Source organism: Abramis brama, assembly GCF_963993115.1.
Source record: "Abramis brama genome assembly, chromosome: 11".
NCBI classification, from domain to species: Eukaryota; Metazoa; Chordata; class Actinopteri; order Cypriniformes; family Leuciscidae; genus Abramis; species Abramis brama.
The window spans coordinates 2,396,106-2,411,992 of record NC_139973.1 but is presented as its reverse complement, the minus strand read 5'-3'; the positions used below and the strand labels follow the sequence as shown (position 1 = coordinate 2,411,992).

At 37.6% G+C, this 15,887-nt stretch overlaps 1 protein-coding gene across 1 annotated transcript; it reads right to left on the bottom strand.

The window, feature by feature from the left end:
• Positions 1–4,200: 4,200 nt before the first annotated feature.
• On the bottom strand, positions 4,201–14,415 carry LOC311092794 (uncharacterized protein). Its single transcript, XM_084129748.1, has 4 exons — positions 14,280–14,415; positions 13,919–14,044; positions 4,533–4,588; positions 4,201–4,267 (listed from the first exon to the last, which is right to left on the bottom strand). Exons 1-4 carry the CDS (start codon positions 14,374–14,376, stop codon positions 4,226–4,228), a joined length of 321 nt encoding a protein of 106 aa, XP_083985874.1. The 5' UTR covers positions 14,377–14,415; the 3' UTR covers positions 4,201–4,225.
• Positions 14,416–15,887: the final 1,472 nt, after the last annotated feature.

Genomic DNA, 15,887 nt, shown 5'->3' with positions numbered 1-15,887 from the left:
CATACACATAACACATTACAGACTTCTATAGTTCAATGTTAGGCTGCATAGATCAGGTCAGCCGGAACCGGGAACACTTTTCACAAATCCTGATGTACTCGTTACATCATAAGAAGAATGGCATCTACGCTAATTTTAGTGTCTTTGTTTATCTCGAGGTTTTCCCGCAGCCTGCCGGATCCAGGCCGTATCCAGATCTGATGAAGGACCTGCGCCTGGACCCGATGTCATAGCGGGGTGCTAAAGTGGCAACTAGTTTCTCCTTATGGAGGATCCCTTTACCAGTCTACAGATAAAGCGTTGTCGGGAAAATTCGGTTCGCTTATCTACCCTGAAGTGATATAATTCTGTATCACAATGTTAAGGCCAGACAATTAGTTTTTTAAGGCTTGGTTTGTAGGGAATTACAAACCTGCGCACATATATTCAAACGCGCATACCAATAGACTGAACACGTAATACGCATGTGCACGCCATCAGCGTTCTCACAGGTTTCGCGTTTAAAGTCTGTGTAGAGTTACCTGTTAAAACGGTGTCGTGTTAGCGCCCCCCCAAGTTAATAACTAATGATCGTTGCGACCGAAGTGAATCAATCAAATTAACTTTAGCTGGAAAATAACTCTATTCAAGAACTGCTATAAAGCCAAAACAATCTCTGTTACTTTAAACTATCCTTGTATCTCTGTAAAGCCGCTTTGGAACAATCTACATTGTTAAAAGCGCTATATAAATGAAGATGACTTGACTTGACTGGACTGAAAAGGAACATAGTTGTGAGGATACCGCCTTGTCTAGTATCTTTGACAGAAAAGGAAGATTCGAGATCGGCCTGTAATTGACTAATTCTGTACGATCAAATTGCGTTTTTTAACAAACGGTTTAATCATAGCCAGCTAAATAAGTTTTTGGTACGTATCCTAATGACAAAGATGAATTAATGATATTGAGAAGAGGATCTATGACCTCTGGAAGCATCTCTTTCAGTAGCTTAGTCGGTATAGGGTCTAACATACATGTTGTCGATTTAGATGGCTTAACGAGTTTGACGAATTCTTCCTCTCCTGTAGCAATGAATGAATCGAATTTTTCCTTAGGGACACTACAATGCTCTGCCTGATGCGATACTGTAGTAGACGGTCGCATAGTTATAATTTTGTCCCTGATATTATCAATCTTATAAGTGAAGAAGTTCATAAAGTCATTACTGCTGTGCTGCTTGGAAACTTCTAGGCTTGAAGCTTTACTTTTCATTTTTAGTTTAGCCACTGTTTCAAATAAATACCTAGGCTTTTGTTTATTTTCTTCTAATAGGGTTGAAAAATAAGCATATCTAGCAGCTTTTAAGGCCTCTCTGTATGCAGTCGAGCTCTCTTTCCATGAAATGCGAAATACCTCTAGTTTTGTTTTCTTCCAGTTTGCACTCCATTTTTCTGGCTGCTCTCTTAAGGGCCTTTTTTTTTTTTTATAGATTTTACAGATACTAGACATGTGACTTTCAAATGAAAGACTGGCATCAAAGAGCACACCCAGGTTCCTAACCGACGACGAAGACTTGACAGAGCAGCCATCAAGTGTTAGACAGTATTCTGGATTATTACTTGAGGAAGTTTTTTGTCCAATAATTAGAATCTCATTTTTTTCAGAATTAAGTAGTAGGAAATTACTAGTCATCCAATTTTTTATATCGGCTATACATTCCGTTAATTTTGTGAACTGGTAAGTTTCGTCAGGGCGTGAAGAAATATAGAGCCGAGTATCGTCAGCATAACAGTGAAAGCTAATTCCATGCTTCCTAATGATATCTCCCAAGGGTAGCATGTACAGAGTGAACAGCAGCGGTTCTAGTACTGAGCCTTGTGGTACGCCATACTGAACTTGCAATCGATAAGACATCTCTTCATTTACTGCTACAAACTGATAACGGTCAGATAAGTATGATTTAAACCATGCTAATGCGATTCCACTAATGCCAACATAATTTTCGAGTCTATTTAAAAGAATGTTGTGGTCAATAGTATGAAATGCAGCACTAAGATCGAGTAACACTAATAGAGAGATAAAACTACGATCGGATGATAAGAGCAAATCATTTGTAACTCTAATGAGAGCAGTCTCAGTACTATGGTACGGTCTAAATCCAGAGAGTGGAAATCCTCGCAGATATCATTTCTTTCTAAAGCTGGTATTACCTAGGCCAATTTACCTTCCGGCCAGTTGATAATACCTAGAATACTAAAATCGACTGCTGGCGGTAGATCCTTTTCCTATTTAGCACCAAAACTCTGGAACAGTCTTCCTAACATTGTCCGGGAAGCAGACACACTCTGTCAGTTCAAAGCTAGACTAAAAACACATCTCTTTGAGCTAGCATACACATAACACATTACAGACTTCTATAGTTCAATGTTAGGCTGCATAGATCAGGTCAGCCGGAACCGGGAACACTTTCCACAAATCCTGATGTACTCGTTACATCATAAGAAGAATGGCATCTACGCTAATTTTAGTCTCTCTGTTTATCCCGAGGTTTACCACAATCCAGATCTGATGAAGGACCTGCGCCTGGAGGTGACGACAGCGCAGTCCTGAAGTGTCACTAGTCTCTCCCCTGAGAAGGCCTTCTTCCCTTTACCTCTCTACAGATAAAACATTGTAGGGATAATTCCAGTTCGCGTGGCTACGCGGAAACGGTGAAAATTAAGACCAGACAGGTGGTTTGTTGAGGGTTGCATATTTATAGAAAACTGTCGACAATGAATAGACAGGACCAATAGTAGCAAAACTAATCACTTATTCTAAAAAGAATATCTAGTAGGCCTATATAATGAGGGATTCTGTTAACAGTATTTTAACGATTTTTTAAAATGGATAATGATGGATGATGGATAATACAAAATGCTTTCTAATATTTTGACAGAAAAAAAACACAAGCAAGAACAAAATTTAGACTTCCAGTTGCCCGTCTTCTCTTTCTGTGTGCGCGTTTGTGAGAGAGAGAGCTTGCACAGCACTGAGACAATGGCACTTTTAAATCCATAAGTAATTAACACGCTGTCACGGCTCCACCAGATCTACAGACTCCACCCACTTGTTCACTCTCCCCTGATTACTAATCACCACACCTGTACCTCGTCACCTGTTCACTATATACACTCACTTGCACCACTCTTCATTGTCTGATCTCGTCTTTCCATTGACTTACCTGTTCCACTTACCTGTCATACTTACCTGTCATCCTCGTCGTCCGATCCACGAACCTGCTATCATCGTCAGTGACTCTCATCCACGTCTGCCATCAGCCTTGTTCCGTTCTCTACCTGTGAAGGACAATACTGTTATTCATCAGCTAAGTTCCATTCAACTATCTTCATTGTGTTCAACTCATCATTTACATCTGCTGGTTTCCGTGCTTCTGTTCATAATAAACTTCAGTTACTATATATTCACCCTGTCTGCTTCATCACTCTCTGTGACCCACGCTAGTTTTCATACTAAATGAATATGTAAAGAAATTAGGTACTTTAGTTATTTTTAACACAATGACATTACACATTCATGCTACATTTCTCAACACTGAGAATGAACAAATAAATGCTTGTTTCTCCAGACTCACAGTTGTCGGTCATCCACAAGTCAGAGCACTGTCATAAAGCTATAGCAATTTCAAGTTTATTTAGATTATATTGTTCAAAGTGACTATGAATGACAGAGCGTAATTTAGAGTCAATCCATGCGATCACGCAGAGGATTAAGTAAACTCAATTCTATATTTCAACAAATCTCCCCCAGCCTGTTTACCATAAGGAGTCAGAAGCACCGAGACTACTGTCCTGTCCTCGCTTCAGAAATCCACCCGACGGCGGGGGTGGAAGGGGGATCGAGCCGGATTCTGTATTGCTGTCTCTTTTCAGTCATGAGCCTTACGCATTTGTCAATCATCCTGGCTTGCTATTTGGGGAATGAACCAGCGCTATGATCGGTCTAACTGATTCGAGTACAGTGCGTGCACCAGGTTTTTGCGTAGTTTAGAATGACAAATCATACCAGCGTACTTTGAGCTCAAAATACGTACAGGTTGGCAGGTCTGAGTCTGTTTTATCTCAAATAATGTCTTTTTGATTTAAAGGCCTGAATTGATAAAAAAACAAAAAAAACATTTATTTTTCTTACTTTTTTGGCTTCTTTCTTCTTCATTCTCAGGGATGATCTAACAGGTTCTCTGAAGTCAAGTAGTCTTTTGCATCAAGCCGATGTTCTGTGAATATTTCTGTGAAGAGAGCGGATTAATAACCTTTGACCTTTCTGTAGTAGGCTATACGTAAGGTGAATGTTACCATGACATACAAAGCATTTGTTGTGTCAAATGAACATTTAATCACTGCTAACATTCATTATCAGTCCCCTGTGTTTTACACTTTGCTCATTCGTCATCAAGGTTTGACACTTATCATTTTACTGTCACTTTATGTGTCACAGCTTTATATGTTTTCCAAGCAATGTTATTTCCACTTCGGTCTTGTAATCAATCTTACCAAGGCCTTGTCTAGAGCGCTGTTTTCGCAGTTCAAATCCTTTGTGTTTTCAATTCCTGCAAGCAAGACATTTCCAGTGTTTAGTAAAACATCACCAGTCATCACCAGTCATCAGTGATCTGAAATCTTTGTTTATATTTTTTAATAACAAAAAAAAAAGAACGACAAAAGTTACTATCTTTGCTACTTTGGGCCAAATGTCTGCCATTCTTTTTTTATTTTATAAGTTGTTACCTTTTAAGACTCTGTTTTTAAAATAGGGACATTAGTTTGGCTGTTGTGCTCAGTCACTGGCAAAATAATAAAACCAACATGCAAAATAGAATTGTGATTAAATCGTGAATCATGATTTTCTAGATAAAAATGGTGATATGATATTTTTGCCATATGGCCCACCGCTAGGGACTCGATTACTGTGGCTTTTGTGCAGCCCAGCATCAGCTCTGTGCCTCTTCTAGTCACGTGAACTTCAATGCTAAACCTGCAGGACAGTTTTACGTTAATCATTCAGCTGTAACCTGTGCTAATAAAAAAGATGTTTCTAATCAATATTCTTTGCTTTCAGAAAAACACACACAAGGGAGGGAAGGCCGTTCTTGTTTGGCTGCTGTAAAGAGTGGCATCCAAACGCTGTGTCCTTAGGTGAAACAGGGAGATGATGATAGTGTCTCTGATTATAGTGTCAAAGAAAAAAGATGGGAGAGACGTTTGGCAAGAAAGGTAAGTTGACAAGACTTTATTCTTCATGAAATTCTCTAGTAAGAATTGATTTGTTAAATTGGGTATGTAGATAGTATGAGATATAACTGAATTACACAGCCAAAGCCTAGAAGCATCGGTTATAGACTTCATGTAAATTATTTAAAAAAAAACAAACATTTTCAGTAGCTGGGTTTCCATCCAAACGTGAAGCAAATCTTTTTCAAACAAAAAATGTGAATTAGGTGCGTTTCCATCAGGCTGTTTGAGCGGACGACGTGGTATTGGTAACCTAGTAACCAACAGTAAATGAAACACCGTCACCGAAACAGTAGTGCTGCGTGTCGTTCGACTCAATGAGCAACTGCTTTAAAAGAACGGTGAGAACCGGTTCCCGTCTGAGCGCGGTTTTCCCTTTTTCTATTTTTGTATGTTACTACAAGTAAGGATAATATGATTATCCTTTCGCTACACTGCTCTGCCACACGATACAAGTAGTCACGCGCTTAATGTTATTTTGATGTGTTTTCATCCTTAATATCAGGTCAGAAAACAAGAGCAATAACACAAGCAAACAAAGTTGGCAGTGATTATTGAAAATAAAAGTTATGTTGAAGAATGTGGGTAACCAAACAGTTGCTGGTCACCGGTGACTTCCATAGTATAGTTTTTCCCAGAAGACCAGCAACTGTTTGGATCGCCACATTACTCAAAACATCTTATTTTGTGTTCAGCACAAGAAAGAAATGAATACAGGTCTGGAACAACATTAGAGCAAATAATGACAGATTTTAATATAATTATTATTATTTTTTTAATTTATTTTTTTAATTTTTAATTTTACCCAGCTTCTTCAGGTTTGCATGGCGTGTGACATTTGGAATGTCATTATATTGTTATATTGTTAAATATAGTGTGTGCTGATTGGTGTTTATATCTGTTCAAGCTTGACAACCTTATTGCCTTTTTGATTACTTTCCAGATTACATTGTTAAAAGGGATGCTTATAAGAGAGTATACATCTGAAACTGCTGAGTCTGAAGGGTTTAGATTATATCACCCACCAAGTACATTGTACTCAGCGTGCTGTCATTCTTAAAAAGAAAACAAATCATTTGTCATAACTTGCCTGCCTTATATGTGTATATACAATTTCTCTTTTTTCACATTTGCTGTTTTTCAGCCCCACTGCTATAGAAGGAAAAACTGAAGTCTGAGTGCAGAGACGAGTCAAGAAGAGAGTAGTAAGTCTGGTTTAATCTCATATCACCTCTGGTATAGAGATTTTTGAGGCCTATTGAAAGGTGATTGACAGTTAGGAAAATGTTAGCAACGTGTCCATTTCAGGTGTCTAATGTGTGCTGCCTTTGGGTCATTCATGTTAAAATCAATTGTTTTTTTTTGGTAAAGCTGCAAGTCACTTGTCCTAGTCCTGGTATACAATAGGGGTGTGACGGTTAGTATATAACCGTGAGACCGACGGTTATAGTTGAACACCGTCATTACAACTCTATAACCGCCAAAACCGTGTTATTAAAATATTTTTTTACAAACATTTTTTATCATAGAGAATGTTTAAATACTAATTAAAAACAATTGTTAACCGTCTGTGTTATTAATGGTCTACGTCGTTTCCAACTGTATTTGATTCTTTTCTTTGCCAAGTAGGCCTACCCCTTGACCGACCGATCATTTGATATAGAAAATAAAATAGATAGATAGAAATAAAAGCTATGATATAGTGATGTGACATCATTATGAGATTTATTAAACAAATGAAAAACATTTGCAATAATAAACATTAGCAATGAACATTTGCAATCGGGAGACATGGTTTTTACCACGTAATGAAGTTTTGCTTTGTAAATCATCAGACATTATTTTTACCACTTCATTAAGTTTTGCTTTGTAGAAAGCCTTTCTTTAAAGCGAATTTCGTTATGTACAAATTGTATCTTAATTTTAATAAATGTTTCATCAACCAATTGCATGTATTTAATAAATAAAGAGACAATAACCGTGACATGGAGGCTCCGATGCGCCGCGTTCACTTGCATTGCATTGTGAAGTTGAACACAACATTGAAACCCCCCCCCCCCCCCCGACAATGGTTTTGTTACGAACCGTCACATTTGACTCACGTCATAACCGCCATCACCAATTCTGAAACCGGCACACCCCTAGTATACAATATTTGTAAGGATATAGCCAAAGCTTTGAGAGGTAAACTGAAGTCAACGGAATTCTAATGCATTTCTATGCAAATTATTTTACATATATTCAAACATGGATACAATGTTAATCATTGGTTAATTTTATTACTTCCCTTTCACAGATCCTGTGATAAAGCAGTCTTCAAACACTACAGTGTCTGAGCTAGGGGTGTAACGATACATCGATATGCATCGATATAACGTCTAACGATTAGGGCTGCGCAATTAATTGAATTTCGATTTCGATCTTGGCTCCCAACAATCACCAAAATAGTACAATCGAGTAAAACCTATTATTTTGCCATGTTCTGTTTTGAAAGAACGCTCTATTTTTTTCATGTGTTCTGAATGACGCGCGCACGAGCACATCCGCCCCTCCCGATGCCATACACTCTCTCAGCTTGAATGTTTAAACTGATAAGACTTAAAAAGAAGTGAAAATGATAAACTTTAGTTACAATGCAATGCTGGCCCAATTGTGACAATTGTGACAATTCCGTCATGTCCCGACTCCTAAACGCGAAAGTGTAGTTTCGACGCTTGCCTTGTCCAACCCATTTCGAGAGACAGAGAGGAAGACGCAGCACCGCTGAACATTCACACGGTTTGTGAAATTGCGTCTTGGAGAAAGTTTTAAAATTATTGATTTGATTTTATAATCTGTGTGGATTCATTTAGGCTACTCATACAATCTACATGCTAAAGTGAATCAATGTTTGTGGGGGAATTTCCCGCATTATAAGTGGTAGACCTGCAGGAATTATTAAAATACTCATTGAAGTATTATCTGTTATATTATTTATTTTAATAGTTCAAAAAGTACAATCAATGTTAAAATTTTGATTTTTTTAAGAATTGTTGAAAGGTGTCTTTGGTAACACTTTACAATAAGGTTCATTAATTAGCATTAGTTAACTACCATAGTTAACATTAACTAATAATGAACAATACTTCTACAGCATTTATTAATCTTAGTTAATATTAATTTCACCATTTACTAATACGTTATTAAAATGAAAGGTTGTATTTGTTAACATTAGTTAATGCACTGTGAACTAACATGAACAAACAATGAACAGCTGTATTTTTATTAACTAACATTAAAAAATATTAATAAATACTGTAACAAATGTATTCCTCATTGTTAGTTAATACATTAACTAATGTTAACTAATTAACCTTATTGTAAAGTGTTACCGTGTCTTTTTAAAGCTATGGTCTACGATTTCAAAGATTGTTCATTATTAATAACCTCGTTTAGATGCTGGTTATGGTTCTACAGTACAATCCTAACAATATGAAGAGAAAAAAGAATGAAAAAAATCCATTCACTCTATTGGGTGTACAGCTGCAGAGAAGTTGACCAATGTAAGCTGTCCGGCCGGACAGCTTACATTGGTCAACTGCTCTCATCCAATCCCCCGCTCCACTTGAAACTCCACCTGGCGCTCGCGTCTCCACCCCACCCCCCTCCTGCGACATGAAATTTCGCGGGCAAGCAGCTGACAGCCTATGGTAGCTAGCAAAGTAGCATCAGCTCAGCAATGGAGAAAAAACAAACCGACAGGTTGGAAGAAAGAGAAAGTCTGTAGAGGAAAGAGCAGAGATAAAAAAAGCGGGTTTCTGTTTGAGCCGATCGGAATTTGAACAAGATGCGCTGTTCCGATGTTTACTACCGGTGATCACAGCTTGACTGAGTGACGTTGTTCAGGTCGTTTCCCGGTGGGAGGGATCAGGTAGCACAGAAGGGAGGGGTGTGTGTGTGGAGGGGCGGGATGAGTTTTTTAAAACTTCCCAACCGTCTCAGGCTTTCTCGACCGATTTTCAACATCGTAGACTACAGCTTTAATAAATGCAACACGTTCCCAAAGTCATGTGAAATAATCGTGTTACATAATCGTGATTTCAATACTGACCAAAATAATCGTGATTATGATTTTTTCCATAATCGAGCATCCCTACTAACGATACGATGCATCGATTCCACACTTAAAATATCGATATACACCTTTATTTTGACACTCTCCACATTCTCACGTAACATACTTCCGCCAAAGCGCACATTTTCGTTTACTCACCAACCATACTGTCTGCCGGTGTGTCTTTATAACGTTAATCTCCTCATCTGAAATAGACGCCTGACAAGACTGACTGAACCCTAAACATATATCGTATCGCTGGCTGAGAGAATCGATATTGTATCGTATCGTGATGAACTGTCCGATTTACACCCCTAGTCTGAGCCACAAGCCCTCAGTTGTGGAAAATGAGTCGAACTCAGAGAAGTGATCGTCCACTTGAAGATGGAGATGTGACACTCTAACTCCTCTGTTTCTTTGGTTCAGCCGTTTGTAGGCCTGAGTTTGTACATAATGCATTATTCACTTCTGCACATTGTTTTTCCGTAACTTTGTTTTTTTGTTTGTTTTTTTTCAGAAAATTGCATTGTGATGCTAATTTATTTAGTGATGTAATATTCAGTGTACTTTTCAGTAATACAGGTATAACTGAAATGTTCTGCAAAAAGTATAAATATAGCTCTGCCATAGCATTTCACTGATCTTTGTTAAGTATTTTGTTCAAGAGATTATATATGCTGTTATACTTTTTTAATGTTCTCCTGATTTATTTTGCAACTTAAACAAGATACTATATTAAAGTTTTCTTGATTTCAAAGTCTGTGTGTCTTAACATTTGGATTTATTTTTGCACTTTTAATATATCATTTTGAATACTGAATAAAACTTTATAATAAACTATTAGTGTAAAGATAATACATTTTTTAATGAGCTGAAATGCTATTTAAGTGTTCTTGAGGAAAATTACAATTAAGCTTCAAATATATTATAACTAGTTTAAGACATATGAAAGTATATTTGTAATGAACTGTAAAGAAATACACTTAAATGCACTAAATGTACTTGAAGTGGTTCCATTTTAGCACAGTTTAACTAAATATAGTGCAAATAGCTTAAAATATATTCAAATATCTTGAAATACACTTAATATACTTGATGTGGTTTCAAAATAATACATGTAATGCTGGGTACACCAAAAGATTTTTTACAAAATGTGATAGACCACAAACATGAGGACAAAAAATCCTAGATTTAAGCGTTTTGCTCCTATAATGTGTGGTGTGCCATGATGTGACAAAGACATCACAGACGAACAGATGTTAAACCAGAGTCTCGTCTGTGAACACAGGAAATCTCAATAAATCTTGCGAGACCTCAGAATAAGCATGGCGGACGATATGCAGGAAGAAATTGCGATGATAGTGTTTGGAATGATTTTCACAGAACACGCTGTATAAACATTCGTGCTGTTGCCACAAATCAACAAGCTGATCCTCCATCTCTGCTGTCCACATCAATTTCACTTTGTGCTGCGCCATGACTGCATTTGTTATGCTTCCGTCTTCCATCATCTCGCTTTCTGATTGGATATTGTTTCGTTTCACGTGATAATCTCCAGAGCGTGCGCGCGTTTGTTCTCGGGATTCCCCCTACACATCATGATTTCTGATCGTAAATATTAAACATGCTGAATATTTACGATTCGAGATCAGGGCGGTTCCAACGTTCTTCCGATCAGGTTCAGACGCTCTTAACACACCTCACACCAAGGGAAAATCTGATAAAATAATCTATAGAACCATCAAGATAATCGGGACACAACTACGATTGTCAGAAGGGGGGAAATCGGCCCAAAATCAGCCCCGATTATCTTTTGGTGTGTACCCAGCATTATACATACAAATCTTTGCAGATTTAATACACACTTAGTATAGTACAGGGGTGCAAACACATGTATGGTCAAAAAAGAGAGAGGTAATCGAAGCCCTCATCCCACGGCAAATATCCAGATACTACATTGCCACCATCCCCAACCCACCCCTATAGGCACATAGAGTCAAATGAAATTTAGAAAAACTATCTTGCACTTCTTCTTCTTGCTTTACTGCTACTTCCTGAAAACAATTTCACCTGATGATTTGAATAGCTCTTTTTGTAAAGAATTAATAATTCTAGGATGATTGGGGTAATTGTGTAGGGTAGGCCTAGTGCATCTGCATAGAAACTAATAAACAAAATACAAATATAAATACAATAAAACACAAATACACGAGAAATAAAGCAGTGCTTTATGTTTTTCAGGTAAATTAACTGTATTAAGTATTAATACAGTTTATCTTTTGACAAAACGTGATTTTACTCTTTCTCTTTTGTTGTTTGATTAACTTTGGTGACACAAACAGCTGCAGGTATATTGGGTGCTGTCCCTTTAAGACGAATGCACGTATCTAATACCGGTAATGACACGCATCCGTTTTATTTTGACTGCGTTTACGGGGAAACTCGTTGAGACGGACACTGGCTTATTTTTTCGTGCACATGTCTGTTCAAACACAAATAGATAAGAAAGAAAAGGGAATTCGGTGTTCACGAACTTCACGTGCTGTCTGCGACTGCGTGGCTCTGTGCGCCGACAGACCATCTACATTTGGATGTTAAACATAATATATATAGCCTGATACAGCAAAGACAACGTCGGCAGTATTGACGGCAAAATAGGCTACAGAATGTTTCGTTCTGTAGGCCTATTGACAGGGGCAATATTTGAAAATCGATAATTAGGCCTATTTTTTTAATTACAATTATATATGCATTTGTCAAAACCGAGAGACTTTCAAGCATCAAAATGTAATTTATTAATATGTATTTGCGCCTTCTATTTTGTCTGAAAACTTCCAACACTCTTGCGTGTCGCGTGAAAAATAGGCGTCGGTTGAGGTTCTATTTCTAGCACGCGGTTTCGGCGCGGCTCGAGAAGTGTGTGTGTCACGCAAGCATTGTGCTCTAACACAAGCTCTAACCAGTTAACATGAGAGCCGACATAAAAACGGACACTCCACGCCACGCAGAGAGAAATGTGATGCAGTGGCAGATCCAGAGTGAGACAGAAACACTAGTGGTTCACGCTGCTGGTTTAGCGCGCAGTGTTCTGATTCGCTTATTTCCTATTTACTTGTTGGTGGACGCAATCCAGAATTACTGTTGGTTAAATTATAATCAGACCAGATTATCCCCAGAGTGTGCATGTGAAGTTTTAGCTCAAAATACCCCAAAAATAATAGATTTTGTTTATGCACAAACAGCAACATTACACACTAACTAAAGAAAAATAGTAAAATCAAAATCAACCACACCTTTAAATATATTTCTTTTTCACCTGGGTATATTTCTTGTATGTTTCGAAGACACTCATAATGAATTTGTAATGTACTTGTTGTAACACATATAAAGTACACTTTAATATCACTAATCAAGCATGTAATTAGTCCCTACATAGGCATATACCTAAAGTATACTAAGTATACTAATATAGTTGTTCCAATTTAGTAAACAAAAGTACACTGAATAAACTTAAAGTTATGCTTTACTACAATTGAATTACTACTAAAATATACTTAGTACAAAATTAGTTGTTTTAAAAAAAGCACACTTCAAGTTAACTAATCATTAACACACTTGAGTATACTGATCATTAGTCTGGTTGCAAGTATACTTAGCTTCTTTTTTTTTTCACCAGGGCAACCTGTAAGTAGGACTAATCCTGTTGATGTATATATTTTCTACCGGTGTTCAAAATACTTTGTTTTGAGTTTTATATTGTGTAGGTCTCCTGTTAACTGGCTAACTCACGTTATTATTCTTACTGAAATATTCTGCTAATCAGCTGTGGGCCACTATTACCTAAAACTGTGTCCTTTAAAGTAGCATTATAGGGGCCCTTTAAGGACAAGCGGCAGCATGTTTAGTATTGGGCTACTGTCACTTTAAGACCGGTACGCGTCTAATATACATGCATATGACACGCACTCGATTTTCTCTCAAATATTTGCTTTCACTTTAGACATAACCAACTGTGTTTATGTGAAGCTTGTGTGTATTTGACAGTATTAGCACAATAAGACTAGAAAGATATCTTAGTCCAGTATCCAGGCACTGTTTGACAGGCTTTGCGAATGAAACGTTTAACCGGCAGCTTTTGTGAATGGCTGTGTCCCATGAGTGTATATAGAGCATGTGATGTGAATGTAACAGAACCGCAGCTGATAGAATGTGTGCAGTAACACAATACTACAACATTTCTTCAAAAGCAGATCGTGGAGACATTTTAATCGTTCACGATCGAATATTGTGATATCGCACACCCCCATGTGTCCCACTGTTATTTCATACAGGTGAGTATTGATTTGTATTAATGTTACTGCGCAAGATGCATCTATTGAGCTGCTGCGATCCATTCCTTCTGGGATATACCCATATTCGAACACGTCCCTGCTGCTGCGATCCATTCCTTCGGGGAAAGTTGCATACATGATGTTTACTTTCTGCATGTTGCCTAACATCAGAAACATCAGGCTGAAGCGGACATGAATCAGAGAGGTAATATCTAGAGACTCACCGTCTGTCGACTCGGACGCGATTTCATCTGTGTCTGGTGTTTCTTTAAACCAGTCATGATCTAAAATGTTAAATAAGTTGATCTCTGACTCTCTGTCACGAAGTTTCCGAAGTAGATCCAGGCATTCTGTAAAAGTTTTCAGAAGAGAGCTGATTAGTCCTTATGTGAGGTAATGTTGCTGTTACTATGGCATTCTCTGGATGCCCAAGAACATTTATTCATGGCTAAACATTCACTGTCAATCTGCTGTGTTTCACACTTTGCTTATTTGTCATCAAGGTAATTTTACTGTCACTTGTGTAAGAGCTTTACATGTTTTCAAGCAATGCTATTTCCATTTCATTTTTGTTTTTGGTCTCACCTTTGCACAACGGTTTATTTTTCCTACGAAGTTTCACAAGACCCTTTCCTCCGACCATCCCCTTCAGCACTCTGTATAAGCCTTCATTTGTTTCCATGAAAGAGTGAATTGCCCTCTCTACTATTGATTTACAGCCTCTTCCTGTAAGCAGTAAGTTTTCAGTTTTCAGTAAAACGCCCTTATTTCCATATCCTGTGCATAACAAAATCAATGACTTGTGCTCAGAAAGCAAGCTCACGTCTTTCTTTGATGGACAGTGCTCTGTTAAAGCCAGTTAACTTGATCTGCATGGTGAATGGGTTGATGAGTACTTTTCTCAGGCTGATGTCTTTATAATAAACACCCTTTTCACTGCACTGCCGTAATGCAGCGATGAGTTTCTGCATGATGTCTTTTGCTTCTGCTTCAGTCAGACTACCTCTGTATACTTTGATGAGATCAAACAAGGTTATGCTGACACCTGGATGTTCCATAATTAAGACCTCGTGATATTCCGTGTCAAACCAATCATATAACTTTACGACATGGTCGCTATGAGCCATTAGCCGCATTAGAATTCCCTCTCGACACCAAGCTTTGGAATCCCCAATCTGAAAGAAGAGATTGACAAAAGGTTAGTTGACTCCTAACCTCAAACCTCCTTACTAAAAAGTGAGGGAATTTTAAGAAGAAAACATTGAACTTCATGTACTTTACAACTGATGCTTCTTTGATTGTCTATTTAACATCTTATGCTGTCTACATACAGAATTATCAATTACTGAATAAGAATTTAATAAATAATTCTTAATAGTAATTTTCACGAAGAACAAAATCGTGTCAACTTACCTGGAAATCCAACTGGGTCTTGTCAACAAATTTGATGATCACCTAAAAAAATAAAGAAAATATTTGCAAACGTAAGTGAACTGACTCATTTTTGTTGTTTACATGATAATCCACAATCTTTTTTAAAACATGTTTTGAATAAAAAAGACAGAAGGAAACAAGAGGCAAAAAGTTTGCTGTATCCAGAAAGAGCTACATACTTGTGTGCCATCTGATTTTCGAATTCCTTCATAGACAATGCCATGGGATCCCGATGACAGTTTCTTTCCGAATTCAAAAAGAGATTGAACGGATCCTGGAAAACACACAACAGCATGAGACTGAACTGCTTATGACTAATCACACCTGTGCAGATCAGGCGAGGAACCAACCAGTGTGAGGATTACACATAAAATCAGGACACAGGCTGACATTGACACAAATGAATAATAAGCAGGTTTCGCATGTAAGTTCATGTTCCTGCTCAGCCAATCTCCAAGAACACTAGAGAGATTACCAGTCCTGATATGCTGACATTATCTTTAAAATTTCTGTATTTATGTCCATTTGGGGGGGTGGGGGGGTTAGTTTGGCTACCAGAACATTTGGTAGCCAAACTAAACACTATTTTATTGAGTTTGGTGACAGCATGGTGCAAGTCAAGTCAAGTCACCTTTATTTATATAGTGCTTTTTACAATACAGATTGTATCAAAGCAGCTTCACATTGATAACATGAAAATATTACAACAAAGTTTGTTTCTTTGCAATAGTTGGTATATGCTTGATACAAATTTTACAA

Coding starts and splice junctions, on each gene's coding strand:
- LOC311092794 (XM_084129748.1), bottom strand. CDS start 14,376: ATGGAAACAAATGAAGGCTTATACAGAGTGCTGAAGGGGATGGTCGGA. Junction 4,589..13,918: donor CGCGTCCGAGTCGACAGACG/GTGAGTCTCTAG, acceptor TCTTGCTTGCAG/GAATTGAAAACACAAAGGAT. Junction 4,268..4,532: donor GCGCTCTAGACAAGGCCTTG/GTAAGATTGATT, acceptor CTCTCTTCACAG/AAATATTCACAGAACATCGG.